This window comes from Scyliorhinus torazame, chromosome 17 (assembly GCF_047496885.1).
Source record: "Scyliorhinus torazame isolate Kashiwa2021f chromosome 17, sScyTor2.1, whole genome shotgun sequence".
In the NCBI taxonomy this organism is placed as follows: Eukaryota; Metazoa; Chordata; class Chondrichthyes; order Carcharhiniformes; family Scyliorhinidae; genus Scyliorhinus; species Scyliorhinus torazame.
In genome coordinates, this window is record NC_092723.1 from 144,560,297 (window position 1) to 144,579,998 (window position 19,702).

Consider the following 19,702-nt stretch of genomic DNA (forward strand, 5'->3'; position numbering starts at 1 on the left):
AAGTAGTAGCATGGATAGACGATTGGTTAATTAATAGAAAGCAAAGAGTGGGGATTAATGGGTGTTTCTCTGGTTGGCGATCAGTAGCTAGTGGTGTCCCTCAGGGATCAGTGTTGGGCCCACAACTGTTCACAATTCACATAGATGATTTGGAGTTGGGGACCAAGGGCAATGTGTCCAAGTTTGCAGACGACACTAAGATAAGTGGTAAAGCAAAAAGTGCAGAGGATACTGGAAGTCTGCAGAGGGATTTGGATAGGCTAAGTGAATGGGATAGGGTCTGGCAGATGGAATACAATGTTGACAAATGTGAGGTTATCCATTTTGGTAGGAATAACAGCAAAAGGGATTATTATTTAAATGATAAAATATTAAAACATGCTGCTGTGCAGAGAGACCTGGGTGTGCTAGTGCATGAGTCGCAAAAAGTTGGTTTTCAGGTGCAACAGGTGATTAAGAAGGCAAATGGAATTTTGGCCTTCATTGCTAGGGGGATGGAGTTTAAGACTAGGGAGGTTCTGCTGCAATTGTATAAGGTGTTAGTGAGGCCACACCTGGAGTATTGTGTTCAGTTTTGGTCTCCTCACTTGAGAAAGGACGTACTGGCACTGGAGGGTGTGCAGAGGAGATTCACTAGGTTAATCCCAGAGCTGAAGGGGTTGGATTACGAGGAGAGGTTGAGTAGACTGGGACTGTACTCCTTGGAATTTAGAAGGATGAGGGGGGATCGTATAGAAACATATAAGATTATGAAGGGAATAGATAGGATAGATGCGGGCAGGTTGTTTCCACTGGCGGGTGAAAGCAGAACTAGGGGGCATAGCCTCAAAATAAGGGGAAGTAGATTTAGGACTGAGTTTAGGAGGAACTTCTTCACCCAAAGGGTTGTGAATCTATGGAATTCTTTGCCCAGTGAAGCAGGAGAGGCTCCTTCATTAAATGTTTTTAAGATAAAGATAGATAGTTTTTTGAAAATAAAGGGATTAAGGGTTATGGTGTTCGGGCCGGAAAGTGGAGCTGAGTCCACAAAAGATCAGCCATGATCTTTGAATGGTGGAGCAGGCTCGAGGGGCCAGATGGCCTACTCCTGCTCCTCGTTCTTATGTTCTTATTATGTTCTAAGTCTGTCAGTGGAGCGAGCTCACTGTTGAAATTCAGTACAAATTTCCGGTAAAAACCACTCATACCAAGAAATCGCATTATTTCCCGTCGTGTCGAGGGTATCAGAAACTCCCCAATAACTTTTGTTTTCACATCCCGTGGGACCATTCGACCCTGTCCAATTGTATGGCCAAGGAAAGTGACTTGGGCTTTTCCAAATTCACTTTTGAATAGGTTTATCATGAAAACCGCCTCCTGAAGTCGATTGAATAACTCCATCAGATGTTTTAAATGTTCTTTCCATGTCTGGCTGAAAATTACCAGATCGGCAATGTATACCGCACAATTGGGTAATCCTGAAATAACTTTGTTAGTTACCGTTGAAATGTAGCTGGGGCATTTTTCATGCCAAATTGCATAACTTTGAATTGGTATATACCATCTGGAGTCACAAAAGCCGAAATCTTCTTCACCCTTTCGGATAAAGGTACCTGCCAGTAACCTTTAAGTAAATCCAGTTTGGAAATAAAAGCTGATTGTCCCACTTTCTCAATGCAATCCTCCAAACGTGGGATAGGATAAGAGTCCGTTCTTGTAACTGCATTAATCTTTCTATAGTCCACACACTAACATTGGGTACCGTCCGGTTTAGGTACCATCACTATGGGTGAGCTCCATTGGCTGTAACCCACTTCAATTGTGCCATTTTTAAGCAGACTCTCAATCTCTTTGTTAACCTGTGCCAATTTTAAAGGGTTAAGTCTGTATGGATGTTGTTTGATTGGAACAGCACTTCCCACATCTACATCATGTATAGCCATTTTAGTACTTCCAATTTATCTCCACAAACTTGCCCATGTGATATCAATAACTCTTTCAGGTCAGTTTGTTTTTCCTCTGGAAGGTAACTCAACAATCTATCCCAATTTTTAAGAACATCCTCTTTTTCCAATTTAATTTCAGGTATGTCAAATTCACAGTCATCTGGATTTGGTTTGTCACTTTGAGTTAGAATCACTAAAACCTCCTCCTTTTTCTCTCCTTCCCTTTCAAAGTACCTTTTAAGCAGATTCACATGACACACTCGGTGAGTCTTCCTTCTATCTGGCGTTTTTACCACATAATTCACCTCACTTAATTTCCTTTCAATCTGATAAGGTCCACAAAACCTTGCTTTTAAAGGCTCACTTACCACTGGTAACAACACTAAAACTTTATCTCCACTGGCAAAACTACGAACTCTGGATTTCTTGGCCACGACCCGTTTCATCACATTTTGTGCAACTTTCAAATGTTGTCTAGCCAATTCACCTGCTCTGTTTAATCGTTCCCTAAAATTTGACACGTAATCCAATAGTGTAATTTCCGATTTCTCACCCACCAATTTTTCCTTAATCAATTTAAGTGGTCCTCTTACCACATGACCAAAAATTAGTTCAAAAGGACTGAATTTGGTTGACTCATTAGGTGCATCCCTAATTGCAAACAGTACGAATGGAATTCCTTTATCCCAATCCTCTGGATAATCATGACAAGCCCTCAACATTGTCTTTAATGCCTGAGGCCACCTTTCTAACGCACCCTGCGATTCTGGATGGTACGTAGTTGATTTAAATTGTTTTATTCCTAAGCTATCCATAACTTCTTTGAATAACCTTGAGGTAAAATTTGATCCTTGATCCGATTGTATTTCTGTGGGAAGTCCATATCCAGTAAAGAATTTAAGTAATTCCTCCACAATCTTTTTAGCTGTAATATTACGTACTGGAATGGCCTGTGGAAATCTAGCAGACACATCCGTCATAGTCAAAAAATATTGATTCCCACTTTTTGTTTTAGGAAGCGGTCCTACGCAATCAATTAGGACCCTTGTAAAAGGTTCCTCAAATGCTGGCATGGGTATTAAGGGTGCTGATTTGATCACTGCTTGAGGTTTCCCTATCACTTGACATGTGTGACATGATTGACAAAATTTAACTACATCTTTATGTAGTCCAGGCCAATAAAAATGTTTTTGGATTTTAGCTTGAGTTTTTCTTATTCCCAAATGACCTCCCACTGGTACCTCATGTGCAACTCGCAACACCTCCTTTCTATACCCTACCGGCAATACTACTTGATGAATTTCTGCCCACTTTTCATCTGCCTGCATTTGTAAAGGTCTCCATTTTCTCATCAAGACATCACTTTTACGGTAATAACACTCTGGTACACACTCAGATTCCTCTTGCGCATATGCTTTGTGATACATCTGTTTTATTTCTATATCTTTCTGTTGTAACTCCGGCAATTTTCCTGAACTAAAAATATCCGCCTCATCCTCCACCTGTCTTGTTCTTTTTCAACCACCTGATCAAAAATTGTTTCTGATAATTGCACTTCAACTTCATCTTCACTCTTTGATTTCTCCTCTTGTCTTAACCTGTGACTTTGCAACCTTGTTACTACACAATCCGTAAAAATCCCAAGATATTCGTCCTTCAACCCTTCAGTTGTCTGATTTTCCACTGGCTTATCAACCACAGTAGGCATCACTCCCACCTGCGATCCAGCTATATCATTACCCAAGATAAACTGTATTCCTGGACAAGATAGTTTCCCTAATACTCCTACTACCACTTCACCACTCTTCACTGGACTTTCCAACCTTACCTTAAATAATGGAACACTACTCCTCTCACCCTGAATTCTACATATTACCACCTTTTCCGGCAACATTCTTCACAAGCTACATAACTCCTCATCTCTTACCATTAAAGATTGACTAGCTCCCGTATCTCTTAAAATTGTGACTTTTTTACCTGCTCCTCCTGATATACATGAGTAAACTTTACCCACACAAGTAAATTCTTTAAAGAGATCTGGCACCTTCTTATCAATCATCTCTTGATCAGGCTGTACAATCCTTTGCACCTCCTTTGTTTCACTTGGCCTTTCCTTTACCACTTTAACAAACCCCACTGTCTTATCCTGTTTTACCACATCAGCCTTCCCAGTGCTTTTCTTCAACCACCAACACTGTGACTTTACATGGCCTAGTTTATTACAGTGAAAACATTTGAAACTTTTAATTTCTTTTCCACCCTCCTGGATTTCTTTTTTAATCTGAGGTACACTCTCCTTATTATCTCCCATCAGATCACCTTTACCACTTGAGTATTTTTCATGTCCCCATTTTCTATCCCTCACAGGCTGAAACTGATGTCGGGAACCAAGCTTTGATTTATGAACTAATTCATAATCATCTCCCATTCCTGCTGCTAATCTCGCAGTTTTAGCCCTCTGTTCTTCCACATGAGTTCTCACTACATCAGGAATTGAAGTTTTAAATTCCTCCAAAAGTATAATTTCTCTGAGAGCTTCATATGTTTGGTCTATTTTCAAAGCTCTTATCCAGCTTTCAAAATTACTCTGTTTGATCCTTTCAAACACCATGTATGTTTGACCAAATTCTTTCCTTAAATTTCTAAACCTTTGTCTGTATGCTTCAGGCACTAGTTCATATGCACCGAAGATGGATTTTTTCACCTTCTCATACTACTCAGATACCTCCTCTGATAGTGATGCAAACACTTCATTAGCCCTACCTACCAGCTTTGTTTGAATCAGTAATGCTCACATGCCCTATGGCCATTTCATTTGTTTCGCCACCTTCTCAAATGAAATGAAAAAGGCTTCTACCTCCTTCTCATCAAACCTTGGCAATGCTTGGACATATTTAAATAGATCACCACCAAGCCTTTGACTATGACACTCTTTCTCACTATCATCATCACAATCATCCAACTTTACGTTTCCCTTTACGCCTGCCAATTTTAACTGACTGTCATGCTTCATGGCCATTTTCTGATGTTCAAACTCTCCCTCTTTATCTTTTTCCCTTATCTGTACCTTCCTTTCTCTTTCTTTTTCCTCTCTATCTCTTTTGTATTCAAGCTGCTTTAATTCTTTCTCATGTTCCATTTGTTTAATTTGTAACTGAATTTTTGCCATTTCCAATGAGTCAAACTGTATCTCAGTCAACTTTAAATGCTTAGCCACCGCCATAATTACCTCATCTTTTCACATTTTGTCAGGTAATGTTAACTGCAATGTTTTTGCCAAATCTAACAGTATGCTTTTAGTCTCTGTCCGTAAGGTACTGCGTGTGACCGTCTCCACCACCAAAAACTTCAGAGCCTCTGAGAGAGCCATTGTCCACAACACACTCCCCACTGAAACTAGAATACCACACCTGAAAAGCAACCACAATATGCTCACCCCTCGCTGTCTTTAAGTTCACAAAGCCAATCCAATAGATAGACTTTTATCCCGGACAAGCCCCCAATTTGTTATGGGCCAGTGTTTAGAGAACCCCAAAGTGTATCATGGAGTTCACCTGCCCCACAACTTTTAATAGATTGTGGTGTGGGAGCACACAGCCCACTCACCAGGTGTGGTGCAGCAGAAATGGAAAAGTATTTTTTAAAGCAAAACAATGTTTATTCTACGAACTCAAGTTAACCTTTTTAAAACATGCAGCAACCATTAATTCAAATACAACCCCCAAAGACTACAACACTAAGTAATCCTTTAAGCTTTCGTTTTAACATCCATAAGACTTAAAAACAAAACCTGTAACAGAAGCACATCAGGTTACAGTCACTACTGGGAGCAGTTATTAGTTTTAAATCACCAAAGGATCGATTTACATTCTTTAGATTACAGAGAGACTCATGCACCTTCTGGCTGTGACTGCAGCTATCCAGCTCTGAAAACGAAACTAAAACACACCCTGCAGCAAACAGCCTAAAGCGAAAGTAAAAAGCTGACAGACAGCCCAGCTCCACCCACTCTCTGACATCACTGCAATAATAAACACCCATTTCTTAAAGGTACTCTCACTACGGATATTTATATACACACCCATTTATAAACACCCATTTCTTAAAGGTATTCTCACATGACACTGTCGAGTTTGCACATTCTCCCTGTGTCTGCGTGGGTTTCACCCCCACAACCCAAAAATGCGCAGGGTGGGTGGATTGGCCATGCTAAATTGCCCCTTAATTGAAGAAAAAATATATAATTGGGTACCCTAAATTTAAAAAAAAAATTCTGCCATAACCCCATCCACATCCCAAACTCCATTGCTATTTGGAAATCAGCAACACCAATGAATGCAAGTACTGATGCTAAACTAATTTTAAGGAGCTACTGTTTTTGATGTAGAAAACAGAAGGGCTGGATCTAAAGTTATTGTATCGGAATTTTTGCTTCAGCATCCTCCTGCCCAGGTCCTATTACTTTTTTAAAACAAATTTAGAGTGCCCAATTTTTTTTCCAATTAAGGGGTAATTTAGTGTGGCCAATCCACCTAACCTGCACATCTTTGGGTTGTGGGGATGAGACCCACACAGGCACGCGGAGAATGTCCACCTCGGCGTTGTGAGGCAGTAGTGCTAACCGCTGCATGTCCGTACTGCACCCGTCCCCCTATTACTATGGAATGTGCCAAAGTTACTAGATTGTGGAAAGTGTAATATCAAGTTTTTTTTCCTTTCACAGTTAACATATCCATGTAACAGTACACACATTTCATTTACATTTTAGAAATTTCCAGGGAAGTCTACTCAATCATTAAACTGGTGGGAATGTCAACAGTGACCTTTAGCTGCTCTTGCATTGATATTGGCCCAGAAACCCTTATCTCCAGAAGCGTGTGCCCTAAAGGTATCTCCCCATAATGCGCTGGGTCCTGACACACAGATTACATGACAATTGCCCAGCGCGTTTGGGCTTCTTGGGGACAATTTCCCTGCATCTGTAACCCTCCAAAGCTTTGAGTTAAAGTAGCACCCTACCCCCTTCCTAAATACACCCTTTAACGCCCTCTGACTTACCATCACCTAACCCACCCAAAATGGGCTCTCCTGACCACCTGAGTAGCACGCATCCTCTCCTGAATATGCCCCTGAACCACCTCCGACTTATCTTCACCAACGGCCCCTCCACCGGCCAACGCACTTACCTTCTCTCCATAACTTCTCAAAGTGGTTTTTGGACTTTTAAACTCTCTACTTACTGGAATATGGCAGGTAGTTCTGTAGAAAGGGGCATGGCTTCTGCAAAGATGTACAAAAATCTCCCTGTGAAGATATTGCATGTGTTTAGAAGGACGCTCCATCAGGAGACTCACGCATAAAATCTTGGGAAGTAGGTAACTTTAATATATGACCTGGGTTGGAAATAGTTTTTTTCCTAATTTAGAGTACACAATTCATTTTTTCCAATTAAGGGGCAATTTAGCGTGGCCAATCCACCTAGACTGCACATCTTTGGGTTGTGAGGGCGAAACCCACGCAAACACAGGGAGAATGTGCAAACTCCACACGGACAGTGACCCAGAGCTGGAATCGAACCTGGGACCTCGGCACCATGAGGCAGCAGGGCTAACCCACTGCGCCACCGTGCTGCCCTTTGGGTTGGAAATAGATTGTGGGATTCTCCGTTCCGCCTCATCCATTTTCTGGTGCAGTGCGTCCCTGCCGGCAGCGGGATTCTCCGTCCCGGCAACCGGCCAATGGTGTTTGCTATTGTGGGCACCCCAGGCCCACAATCCATGGGCGTGAGTCCACTGCTGGTGAAACGGAGAACCCCACCGACGGAGAACCCGGCCAGGGAATCTGTCCAAGATCAGAAATTCTGGGGCACCAGCCAAGCAATGCAATAGATTTTTACATTGGAACTTTCAACTCAACTATCCCGATGATATGTTGTTTTCCAAAAGACAATTATGCTTTTGAGTAAACAACTTTTAGGTGTTTTTCATATCATAAACATTTTATATCACACAAATAAGAACTGGATATAATGTAACAATAAAAGACTTGAGGTTCACTTTCACTTGAGTCACAAGGTTGTGTGCTGAAGTCCCATTCCGGTAGGTGGCACAAATATTGAGGCTGACACAGCAATGAAGTGTTGTGCAGGTGCTGCACTGTCAGAGGTGCTGTCTTTTGGATGTGATGTTAAGCTGAGGCTCTGTTACTTCTTTCAGGTGGATGGAAAATAACCATTGATGCTATTTAGAAGAAGAGCAGGTGAGGTATCCCAGGCTTTTCTGTTTAGCACAGGGCTAAATTGCTGGCTTTGAAAGCAGACCAAGGCAGGCCAACAGCACAGTTCAATTCCTGTAACAGGCGCCGGAATGTGGCGACTAGGGGCTTTTCACAGTAACTTCATTTGAAGCCTACTTGTGACAATAAGCGATTTTCATTTCATTTTGTCAATATATATCCCTCAAAACAATAACACCAAAATGTTATCTGGACATTCTAATATTGCTGTTTGTGGGGATTTGCTGTATACAAATTGGCTGCTCTGTTTCCTACATCACGACAGCAACCACATTTATTAAAAAGGAGTCAAATAGACTTGAAACGTTAACTCTTTCTCTCCACAGATGCTGCCAAACCTGCTGAGCTTTTCCTGTATTTTCTGATTTTATTTCTGAAAAGTACTTCATGAGCTGCAAAGGGCTTTGTGGTGCCTGGTAGGCGTGAACGGTGTTATATAAACAACGCAAGTCTTTCTTTAACTCAATGAGTGGGCGACTAGGGGCTTTTCACAGTAACTTCATTGAAGCCTATTTGTGATGATAAGCGATTCTTATTATCATTATTATTATGAATGCAAAGTTGGCACATTGAACCAACCCTTAAAACTTGCCCTGTCCTCGCGTGCACATGCGCAGCACTGATACCCAAGAAGGGGGCGGTTCACCGTGCGATACGATAGGCCAGTTTGTTCTTTGAGTGTCACTGGCGCAGCCAATGGGACCATAGGACAACATGGCGGGAAGCCGGGCGCCGGCTCAGTTGCCAATCAGAAGGCGAATGGAGGGCGGGACTTCCGGTTGGGCCGAGGCGCATTGTTGTGCTATGACGTAAGGAGTCGGGAGAGGGAAAATGGCGGAGGGAGCAACCGCTGACCGGCGGCAGTGATCAGCGCCGGGGCCCGGCACCAGGAGGCAGGCCGGGGTCTGAATCCATGGCGAGAACCACCAGCCAGATGGTACGTAACGGCGGCCTGAATCACACGCCCTGGTGTGCGCACAGCGAGGGCTTTACACGCACTCTACACAGAAAATCTGTGCGAGGCGACAGGCCCATCTTCAAGGATCAAGAAGATGTGCGGCCAGGTGCGACTCCCCCTACCCAACGCTCAGCCCTGGCCGTGACACGTTTAAAATAGGGGCTGGATTAGTATTGCTGCGGATTGGGCAGCGCCTTTGCGCCGGGCTGGGAATGCATGTACTTTCTCAGTCTGACCTCACTAAGTTGGTCCATAATCAAATTGTCCCTCTGCTTCCTCCCGAGTGTGCGCGTTTGTAAATGAGAGTGGGATGTTTATGGGGGAATATGTGTGTGATGGGAGGGTGGTGTGTCAGATGGGGGGGGAGGGGGGGGGGGGGGTGATGCGGTTGTGTGTGTGGTGGCGGGGGTATGCGATGGGGGGGGGGGGCTGTGTGTGATGGGGGTGGTTGTGGGTGTGTGTGATGGGGGGGGGGCTGTGTGAGATGGGGGTGGTTGTGGGTGTGTGTGATGGGGGGGGGGCTGTGTGTGATGGGGGTGGTTGTGGGTGTGTGTGATGGGGTGGGTGAGTGAGTGATGGGGTGGGTGAGTGATGGGGTGGGGGGTGGATGAGTGATGGGGGGGTGGGTGAGTGTGATGGGGGGGTGGATGAGTGTGATGGGGGGGTTGGGTGGGGGTGTGAGTGTGATGGGTGTGTGCGTAATGGGGGGGGGTGATCGCTTATTGTCACAGGTTGGCTTCAATGACAAGTAGGCTGGTTGTGTGATGGGGTGGTTGTGTCGGGTGGGGGCGGGGGAGTGTGTGTGGTGGGGGTGATGTGTGTGTGAGATGATGGATGGAGGGGTTGTGTATGGGGTTGGGTGTGTGTGATGGGGTGGTGGTGTGTGTGATGGGGTGGGGGGTGGATGAGTGTGATGGGGGGGTGGATGAGTGTGATGGGGGGGTGGATGAGTGTGATGGGTGGGTTGGGTGAGTGTGATGGGGGGGTTGGGTGAGTGTGATGGGGTGGGGGTGTGTGTGTAATGGGGGGGTGATAATCGCTTATTGTCACAAGTAGGCTTCAATGACAAGTAGGCTGGTTGTGTGTGATGGGGTGGATGTGTCGGGTGGGGGCGGGGGAGTGTGTGTGGTGGGGGTGATGTGTGTGTGAGATGAGGGATGGAGGGGTTGTGTATGGGGTTGGGTGTGTGTGATGGGGTGGGGGTGTGTGTGATGGGGTGGGTGGTGTGTGTGATGGGGTGGGTGGTGTGTGTGATGGGGTGGGTGGTGGGTGTGATGGGAGGGTGGTGTGTGTGATGGGAGGGTGGTGTGTGTGATGGGAGGGTGGCGTGAACATAGAACATTACAGCGCAGTACAGGCCCTTCGGCCCTCGATGTTGCGCCGACCTGTGAAACCACTCTTAAAGCCCATCTACACTATTCCCTTATCGTCCATATGTCGATCCAATGACCATTTGAATGCCCTTAGTGTTGGCGAGTCCACTACTGTTGCAGGCAGGGCATTCCACACTCTTACTACTCTCTGAGTAAAGAACCTACCTCTGACATCTGTCCTATATCTATCTCCCCTCAATTTAAAGCTATGTCCCCTCGTGCTAGACATCACCATCCGAGGAAAAAGGCTCTCACTATCCACCCTAACCAATCCTCTGATCATCTTGCATGTCACTTCTTAACCTTTTTCTCTCTAACGAAAACAGCCCCTTAGCCTTTCCTCATAAGATCTTCCCTCCATACCAGGCAACATTCTGGTAAATCTCCTCTGCACCCTCTCCAGTGCTTCCACATCCTTCCTATAATGCAGTGTGTGTGATGGGGGGTGTGTGTGATGGGGGGTGTGTGTGATGGGGGGTGTGTGTGATGGGGGGTGTGTGTGATGGGGGGTGTGTGTGATGGGGGGGTGCGCTGGGGTGTGTGTGTGTGCGCTGGGGTGTGTGTGTGTGTGCGCTGGGGTGTGTGTGTGTGCGCTGGGGTGTGTGTGTGCGCGCGCTGGGGTGTGTGTGTGCGCTGGGGTGTGTGTGTGCGCTGGGGTGTGTGTGTGCGCTGGGGTGTGTGTGTGTGCGCTGGGGTGTGTGTGTGTGCGCTGGGGTGTGTGTGTGTGCGCTGGGGTGTGTGTGTGTGCGCTGGGGTGTGTGTGTGTGCGCTGGGGTGTGTGTGTGTGCGCTGGGGTGTGTGTGTGTGCGCTGGGGTGTGTGTGTGTGCGCTGGGGTGTGTGTGTGTGCGCTGGGGTGTGTGTGTGTGCGCTGGGGTGTGTGTGTGCGCTGGGGTGTGTGTGTGTGCGCTGGGGTGTGTGTGTGTGCGCTGGGGTGTGTGTGTGTGCGCTGGGGTGTGTGTGTGTGCGCTGGGGTGTGTGTGTGTGCGCTGGGGTGTGTGTGTGTGCGCTGGGGTGTGTGTGTGTGCGCTGGGGTGTGTGTGTGTGCGCTGGGGTGTGTGTGTGTGCGCTGGGGTGTGTGTGTGTGCGCTGGGGTGTGTGTGTGCGCTGGGGTGTGTGTGTGCGCTGGGGTGTGTGTGTGTGCGCTGGGGTGTGTGTGTGTGCGCTGGGGTGTGTGTGTGCGCTGGGGTGTGTGTGTGTGCGCTGGGGTGTGTGTGTGTGCGCTGGGGTGTGTGTGTGTGCGCTGGGGTGTGTGTGTGTGCGCTGGGGTGTGTGTGTGTGCGCTGGGGTGTGTGTGTGTGCGCTGGGGTGTGTGTGTGTGCGCTGGGGTGTGTGTGTGTGCGCTGGGGTGTGTGTGTGTGCGCTGGGGTGTGTGTGTGTGCGCTGGGGTGTGTGTGTGTGCGCTGGGGTGTGTGTGTGTGCGCTGGGGTGTGTGTGTGTGCGCTGGGGTGTGTGTGTGTGCGCTGGGGTGTGTGTGTGTGCGCTGGGGTGTGTGTGTGTGCGCTGGGGTGTGTGTGTGTGCGCTGGGGTGTGTGTGTGTGCGCTGGGGTGTGTGTGTGCGCTGGGGTGTGTGTGTGTGCGCTGGGGTGTGTGTGTGTGCGCTGGGGTGTGTGTGTGTGCGCTGGGGTGTGTGTGTGTGCGCTGGGGTGTGTGTGTGTGCGCTGGGGTGTGTGTGTGTGCGCTGGGGTGGTGTGTGTGTGCGCTGGGGTGGTGTGTGTGCGCGCCGGGCTGTGCGCGCGCGCCGGGCGGTGCGCGCGCGCCGGGGGGGGTGCGCGCGCGCCGGGGGGGGTGCGCGCTGTGGGGGTGCGCGCTGGGGGGGGTGTGATAAGAGGGTGGGGGGTTGTGATGAGAGGGTGGTGGGGGGTTGTGATGAGAGGGTGGTGGGGGGGTGTGATGAGAGGGCGGTGTGTGATGGGGATGGAGGGTGTGTGTGATGGGGGGCCTGTGTGTTTGATGGGGGGGCCTGTGTGTTTGATGGGGGGGCCTGTGTGTGTGATGGGGGGCCTGTGTGTGTGATGGTGGGCCTGTGTGTGTGATGGTGGGCCTGTGTGTGTGATGGTGGGCCTGTGTGTGTGATGGTGGGCCTGTGTGTGTGATGGTGGGCCTGTGTGAGTGATGGTGGGCCTGTGTGAGTGATGGTGGGCCTGTGTGAGTGATGGGGGGCGTGTGTGAGTGATGGGGGGCGTGTGTGAGTGATGGGGGGCGTGTGTGTGTGATGGGGGGGCGTGTGTGAGAGTGATGGGGGCGTGTGAGTGATGGGGGGCTTGTGTGTGTGTGATGGGGGGGGCGTGTGTGTGAGTGATGGGGCCTTGTGAGTGATGGGCGTGTGTGTGAGTGATGGGCGTGTGTGATGGGGGGGCGTGTGTGTGTGATGGGGGCGTGTGTGAGAGTGATGGGGGCGCGTGTGTGAGTGATGGGGGCGTGTGTGTGAGTGATGGGGGCGTGTGTGTGAGTGATGGGGGGCGTGTGTGTGAGTGATGGGGGGCCTGTGTGAGTGATGGGAGGACGTGTGAGTGATGGGGGGGGGCTTGTTTGTGTGAGTGATGGGGGTGTGTGTGTGTGAGTGATGGGGGGGTGTGTGTGTGAGTGATGGGACGGCGTGTGTGAGTGATGGGACGGCGTGTGTGAGTGATGGGACGGCGTGTGTGAGTGATGGGACGGCGTGTGTGAGTGATGGGACGGCGTGTGTGTGAGTGATGGGGCGGCCTGTGTGAGAGTGATGGGGCGGCCTGTGTGAGAGTGATGGGGGGCGTGTGTGTGAGTGATGGGGTGCGTGTGTGTGAGTGATGGGGTGCGTGTGTGAGAGTGATGGGGGCGTGTGTGAGAGTGATGGGGGCGTGTGTGAGAGTGATGGGGGCGTGTGTGAGAGTGATGGGGGCGTGTGTGAGAGTGATGGGGGCGTGTGTGAGAGTGATGGGGGTGTGTGTGTGAGTGATGGGGGGCTTGTGTGTGTGTGATGGGGGGGCGTGTGTGAGAGTGATGGGGGCGTGTGAGTGATGGGGGGCTTGTGTGTGTGTGATGGGGGGCGTGTGTGTGAGTGATGGGGCCGTGTGAGTGATGGGGCCTTGTGAGTGATGGGCGTGTGTGTGAGTGATGGGCGTGTGTGTGAGTGATGGGGGTCGTGTGTGTGTGATGGGGGGGCGTGTGTGTGTGATGGGGGCGTGTGTGTGTGATGGGGGCGTGTGTGTGTGATGGGGGCGTGTGTGTGTGTGATGGGGGCGTGTGTGAGAGTGATGGGGGCGTGTGTGAGAGTGATGGGGGGGCGTGTGTGAGTGATGGGGGGGCGTGTGTGTGAGTGATGGGGGGCGTGTGTGTGAGTGATGGGGGGCGTGTGTGTGAGTGATGGGGGCGTGTGTGTGAGTGATGGGGCGTGTGTGTGTGTGATGGGGGCGTGTGTGAGAGTGATGGGGGCGTGTGTGAGAGTGATGGGGGCGCGTGTGTGAGTGATGGGGGGGCGTGTGTGTGAGTGATGGGGCCGTGTGAGTGATGGGGCCTTGTGAGTGATGGGCGTGTGTGTGAGTGATGGGCGTGTGTGTGAGTGATGGGGGTCGTGTGTGTGTGATGGGGGGGCTTGTGTGTGTGATGGGGGGGCGTGTGTGTGTGATGGGGGCGTGTGTGAGAGTGATGGGGGCGTGTGTGAGAGTGATGGGGGCGCGTGTGTGAGTGATGGGGGGGGGCGTGTGCGTGAGTGATGGGGGGCGTATGTGTGAGTGATGGGGGGCGTGTGTGTGAGTGATGGGGGGCGTGTGTGTGAGTGATGGGGGCGTGTGTGTGAGTGATGGGGGCGTGTGTGAGTGATGGGGGCGTGTGTGAGAGTGATGGGGGCGTGTGTGAGAGTGATGGGGGCGTGTGTGAGAGTGATGGGGGCGTGTGTGAGAGTGATGGGGGGGCGTGTGTGAGTGATGGGGGGGCGTGTGTGTGAGTGATGGGGGGCGTGTGTGTGAGTGATGGGGGCGTGTGTGTGAGTGATGGGGGCGTGTGTGTGAGTGATGGGGGCGTGTGTGTGAGTGATGGGGGCGTGTGTGTGAGTGATGGGGGGCGCGTGTGTGAGTGATGGGTGGCGCGTGTGTGAGTGAAGGGGGCGCGTGTGTGAGTGAAGGGGGCGCGTGTGTGAGTGAAGGGGGCGCGTGTGTGAGTGAAGGGGGCGCGTGTGTGAGTGAAGGGGGCGCGTGTGTGTGTGATGGGGGTGTGTGAGAGTGATGGGCAGGTGTGGGACGGGGGCGGAGTGTGATGTGGGGTGGGTGTTTGGTGGGGGGGCATGTGTGTGACTGGTGGGGGGCCTGCGTGTGATGGGGAGTGGCGGTGTGTGTTGGGGGGGGGGGGAGTTGGGGGGGGGGAGGTGTGTTGGCAGAGGCATGTGTACGGTGTGGGGTTGGCCAGCGGGGGGTGTGGGTGGGTTGGCGCAGAAGGTGTGTGTGTGGTTGGGGCAGGGAGTGTGGGGTTGCGGCAGGGGGTGTGGGGTTGCGGCAGGGGGTGTGGGGTTGGGGAAGGATGCGCGTGTGGGGTTGTCGCAGCGTGTGCGTGTGGGGTTGGCGCAATGGGTTTGAGGTGGGGTTGGCACACCAGGAAAGGGGGGGGTGTGTGTGGGGTTGGTGCAGGGGATGTGTATGATGGGTTATCATGTGTGGCGGTGGTCGCATGTGGTTGTTTGCGCTTGCCCAGCCACCCACCCCCCCTTTCCTGGGGGAGTGGATGTGGATTGCCCTAGTTATTTGCATGCATGCACATCGGATTATTTGCTTGTTTGCGAGCAGGCGTGCAATGTTATGTTCGTGGAAGTGTTTTTGTTTCTCTGTGTAGGCGATCTTTGTCTAGTGCCATTCTCGCAGGCAACAATAACTATTCATGCTGAGGATTAAATGCTTTTTTGCAGAATATCTCTACAACTTGGAGGCAGGGTCAGTGTGAACTTTTGGAATAAATTATTTCATGAATGTTGCTGGTTGGTACAGGATTATGTTCTTAGTGAAGAACTTGAGTGAAATGTTACTATTTAATTGAATTTGTTGCTCTGTATAAAAAATTATATTTACTTGATTCAGCTAAACCCCTGAGATTTGCTTTCCGGGGCTGATTTGATTACAGTGCTCTGTCATAGCGGGCAGCAGTGAAATTTAGCTTTAAGCATATTTTCTTCTGTCCTTTACCAATTTCCAAATGCGCTGTTCAAAGTTGCGCTGTTCAAAGTATATTACCAGTCTTTTATCCGTGTCCATGATGTGTGTCAGACGTTCAGCTTTAAAGTACAGGTGTGAGTGATGGAGGTGGTAATGTCTTGCGTATGACCAATGATTTACCACTGAATACGTTTGACGGAGGTGATGTATCATGGGCTTTGTTGTTATTTCTATGGACCTTCAGTGGTTTTCTTAGTTTGAACAAAACTGAGGTTTTGCATTTGATAACGACGTGTCCTGCGATTTGTTGCTATTATCTTAGAAAATAGATGTCCAAACATGGTAGAATCACATGCTGATTTGGATCTTAGGCAGTAACTTCATTTTCCAGTAGTGAAGCTGAAATGTTCTTTACAATTTGGTACGGCACAGTCCTTTTTTCGTTCAAAGTTTTGTTTGCCATATTTTCGTTTTCACTCTGAACTAATCTATTAAATTCTACTTATTAGTTTCTCTTCTGAAACTGGATATCAAGTACAGTTTGGTTGTAATGAGTAGACAACAGAAATTTAATATATATAGGTAGTATTGCTTGATGTGGGACTGATCTTACTGTACGTTTGCAGAAAGGATTGTCGCTTTGAGACTGTTTCCTGAAGACAAACTGGTGATTTTTGTTTTCTTAAACAATAGTCAAGCTCATAAGATAGTCCAGCACACGATGTGGCAAAGAATTATACAGACCAGCAAAGGTCCCCAATTCAATCTGTGGTCTGAACTTCAGGAGTCCTGGTTGGATACTGTGATTGTTCTGAATACTTCTGGACTAACTGAACAAAATCAATCTGGACTCCTACTCCAGGTCACCAATCGGTGATTTCTGTGGGATAATGCCTGATCAAGTGAGGGCTGAATTTCATTGGACTGTGTTGTCCTTGTGCTCATATAACCTGGAAATCATTGAGAATAAAGAATGGTCATTTGCTGAGGTACAATAAGACAATGCCAGTGATAGTTTTACACCACAGCACTTAAAAGAATCTCAGTCAAAGAACAAAGAAATGTACAGCACAGGAACAGGCCCTTCGGCCCTCCAAGCCCGTGCCGACCATACTGCCCGACTAAACTACAATCTTCTACACTTCCTGGGTCCGTATCCTTCTATTCCCATCCTATTCATATATTTGTCAAGATGCCCCTTAAATGTCCCTATCGTCCCTGCCTCCACTACCTCCTCCGGTAGTGAGTTCCAGGCACCCACTACCCTCTGCGTAAAAAACTTGCCTCGTACATCTACTCTAAACTTTGCCCCTCTCACCTTAAACCTATGCCCCCTAGTAATTGACCCCTCTACCCTGGGGAAAAGCCTCTGACTATCCACTCTGTCTATGCCCCTCATAATTTTGTATACCTCTATCAGGTCGCCCCTCAACCTCCTTCGTTCCAGTGAGAACAAACCGAGTTTATTCAATCGCTCCTCATAGCTTATGCCCTCCATACCAGGCAACATTCTGGTAAATCTCTTCTGCACCCTCTCTAAAGCCTCCACATCCTTCTGGTAGTGTGGCGACCAGAATTGAACACTATACTCCAAGTGTGGCCTAACTAAGGTTCTATACAGCTGCAACATGACTTCCCAATTCTTATACTCAATGCCCCGGCCAATGAAGGCAAGCATGCCGTATGCCTTCTTGACTACCTTCTCCACCTGTGTAGCCCCTTTCAATGACCTGTGGACCTGTACTCCTAGATCTCTTTGACTTTCAATACTCTTGAGGGTTCTACCATTCACTGTATATTCCCTACCTGCATTAGCCCTTCCAAAATGCATTACCTCACATTTGTCCTGGTTAAACTCCATCTGCCATCTCTCCGCCCAAGTCTCCAGACAATCTAAATCCTGCTGTATCCTCAGACAGTCCTCATCGCTATCCGCAATTCCACCAACCTTTGTGTCGTCTGCAAACTTACTAATCAGACCAGTTACATTTTCCTCCAAATCATTTATATATACTACAAAGAGCAAAGGTCCCAGCACTGATCCCTGTGGAACACCACTGGTCACAGCCCTCCAATTAGAAAAGCATCCCTCCATTGCTACCCTCTGCCTTCTATGGCCTAGCCAGTTCTGTATCCACCTTGCCAGTTCACCCCTGATCCCGTGTGACTTCACCTTTTGTACTAGTCTACCATGAGGGACTCGACTCGAAATCGAAATCTGTCATCTTTTGGTCTTCTAATGCATCAAGTGGTGGCATGCTCATGCTTAGAGTTTAGTTTTCAACAATGACTTCAGTAACACCAATGTAGTTCCATTCAGTTGTATGCAATGAATTAGTAAATTGGGTGTTTTGACAGGTGCCACTGTATATAAATTGTATCAATGCCCTGGCTGTTGGTAGAAATGGAACTACGTGCAGATCATTGATTAAAACCAATCCCTTTCTTCAGTGAAAGTCCAAAGATTAATCTCAAATTTTGTTGGAAAATTCATTCTTATTTTACTTTTGAAAATCGCAGTGGAGACTGGCGTGAAATTAATGTGCAGACAGTAGAGCTGAATGTTTTGGCAAATCTCCATAGCAAAGTCCCTTTTTTTTAAAACAAAGTTTCTAAATAGTGTGACGAGATATTTGACAGGAGGTAGAAGAAAGTGGGCTGGAGCTGATCACACGCCTGCTGCTTTTTCCTCCCAGGTGTTACGTGGCTGTGTTGTATTACTACTGTAATTATCTCTTGGTACTGACAGGAAAGAGAACTACCCAAAGCAGTTTAAAATTGTCAAAACAATTCACATTCCATAGCATGGGAATTGCCACTAGTATAATTGCTTGGATATGGGCCTGAGCACACTGGAACTTGTTTGAACACTGGGAACCAACTGGGGAAAGAGAAAAACTAACTTCACCTAGGGGTGCAAAAACATGCAAATTTTGTTTTTTAAAAGCTCTAGTTTCTAAACTTTGTTCCAGAATAACATTGTTTTACTTTGATAATCCTCCCCGCTGGTGTGCCAGCAAGATTGAGTGCACAAGAACTGAAATGTGGCTCACTTTAAATACTAGAATATTGAATGCCCTACTGCAATGTTTAAATTCATAATTTCTAACTCTAACCATTGCTGCTTCTGAAACAAACTTAATAATGTGGTTCATGACCAGTTTTATATGGGGGGGATATTGGTAATCATTCCCCCTCCCCCCCAGGGATATTGGTAATCATGGTGGGGCCATATGTAATATCCCTCCCAGTTGCCACAAACAATTGGCATTGAAAGTCAAACATACACTGTGGTTGCCTTATGTAGGCCAGACCAGGTATAGGTGTTAGATTCCTTTTGTGATGGATATTAGTGAACTGGTTGGATTTCTATAGGGAAGTGAGAATAATTGTTAGCTTTTTCAGAGAGCAGGCACAAGAATGGCCACCTCCTAACCTATATTCATCTATGATTCACCACAGTTCGGCAACTTTCAAGGCCATTTTTCAGCTGCCTGCCCACACGCAAATTGAAGATTTATTATATTCAATTTCACAGCTGCCATGGTAGGATTTGAGCCCACAACCTCTGGGTTGTTGTCCAGTGCCATAACCACTCTGCTACCTCCCTTTTAGGTCAAGGAATACTTGATTTGAGTACAAGCTATGGGCACTGGAATGAAGGTGCCTGGGGAGGTATCGCTACTCCCAGTTGTAACTCTACAAGATTCACCAAAGGTGACAGGTTTTTGACTGTCAGAATGTAATTCCAGCAAAGTACACTAGCTACCACAGACGTGACAACAATCGTGGAACCATTTACCATTTGAAGAAAACGTTGCCAGTCTAGCTCCAGTAATCTAGTTTTGGATCCTTTTTAGAGATTCTTACTCCAGTTGCCAGTTTTCTTCCCTCTCCAGAAGGTACTCATTTCTTGCTGGGGTAAGATTCTGTAGATGCATGCCTGTATATAGGACCTCACTCAGAGCAGGTGTCATTATTCATGAGTGAGCTTTGGTGGTGGGAAGTAGTTGATCCACAGGGGTGGGTGTCCGAGT

The 19,702-nt window shown here is 48.2% G+C and overlaps 1 protein-coding gene across 2 annotated transcripts in view; it reads left to right on the forward strand.

Annotated features, from left to right (window-relative positions):
• Nucleotides 1-9,001: 9,001 nt before the first annotated feature.
• The window catches only part of LOC140394211 (3-phosphoinositide-dependent protein kinase 1-like), a 127,317-nt gene continuing 116,616 nt past the window's right edge, over nucleotides 9,002-19,702 (forward strand). Inside the window, exon 1 of one of the 2 annotated variants that reach the window (XM_072481206.1) lies at nucleotides 9,002-9,156. In XM_072481206.1, the coding sequence (XP_072337307.1) occupies nucleotides 9,133-9,156 (24 nt within the window). In that variant the 5' untranslated portion in view covers nucleotides 9,002-9,132. Of the gene's footprint in view, nucleotides 9,284-19,702 lie in introns of both variants that reach the window. The other variant, XM_072481207.1, reaches the window with a different exon arrangement.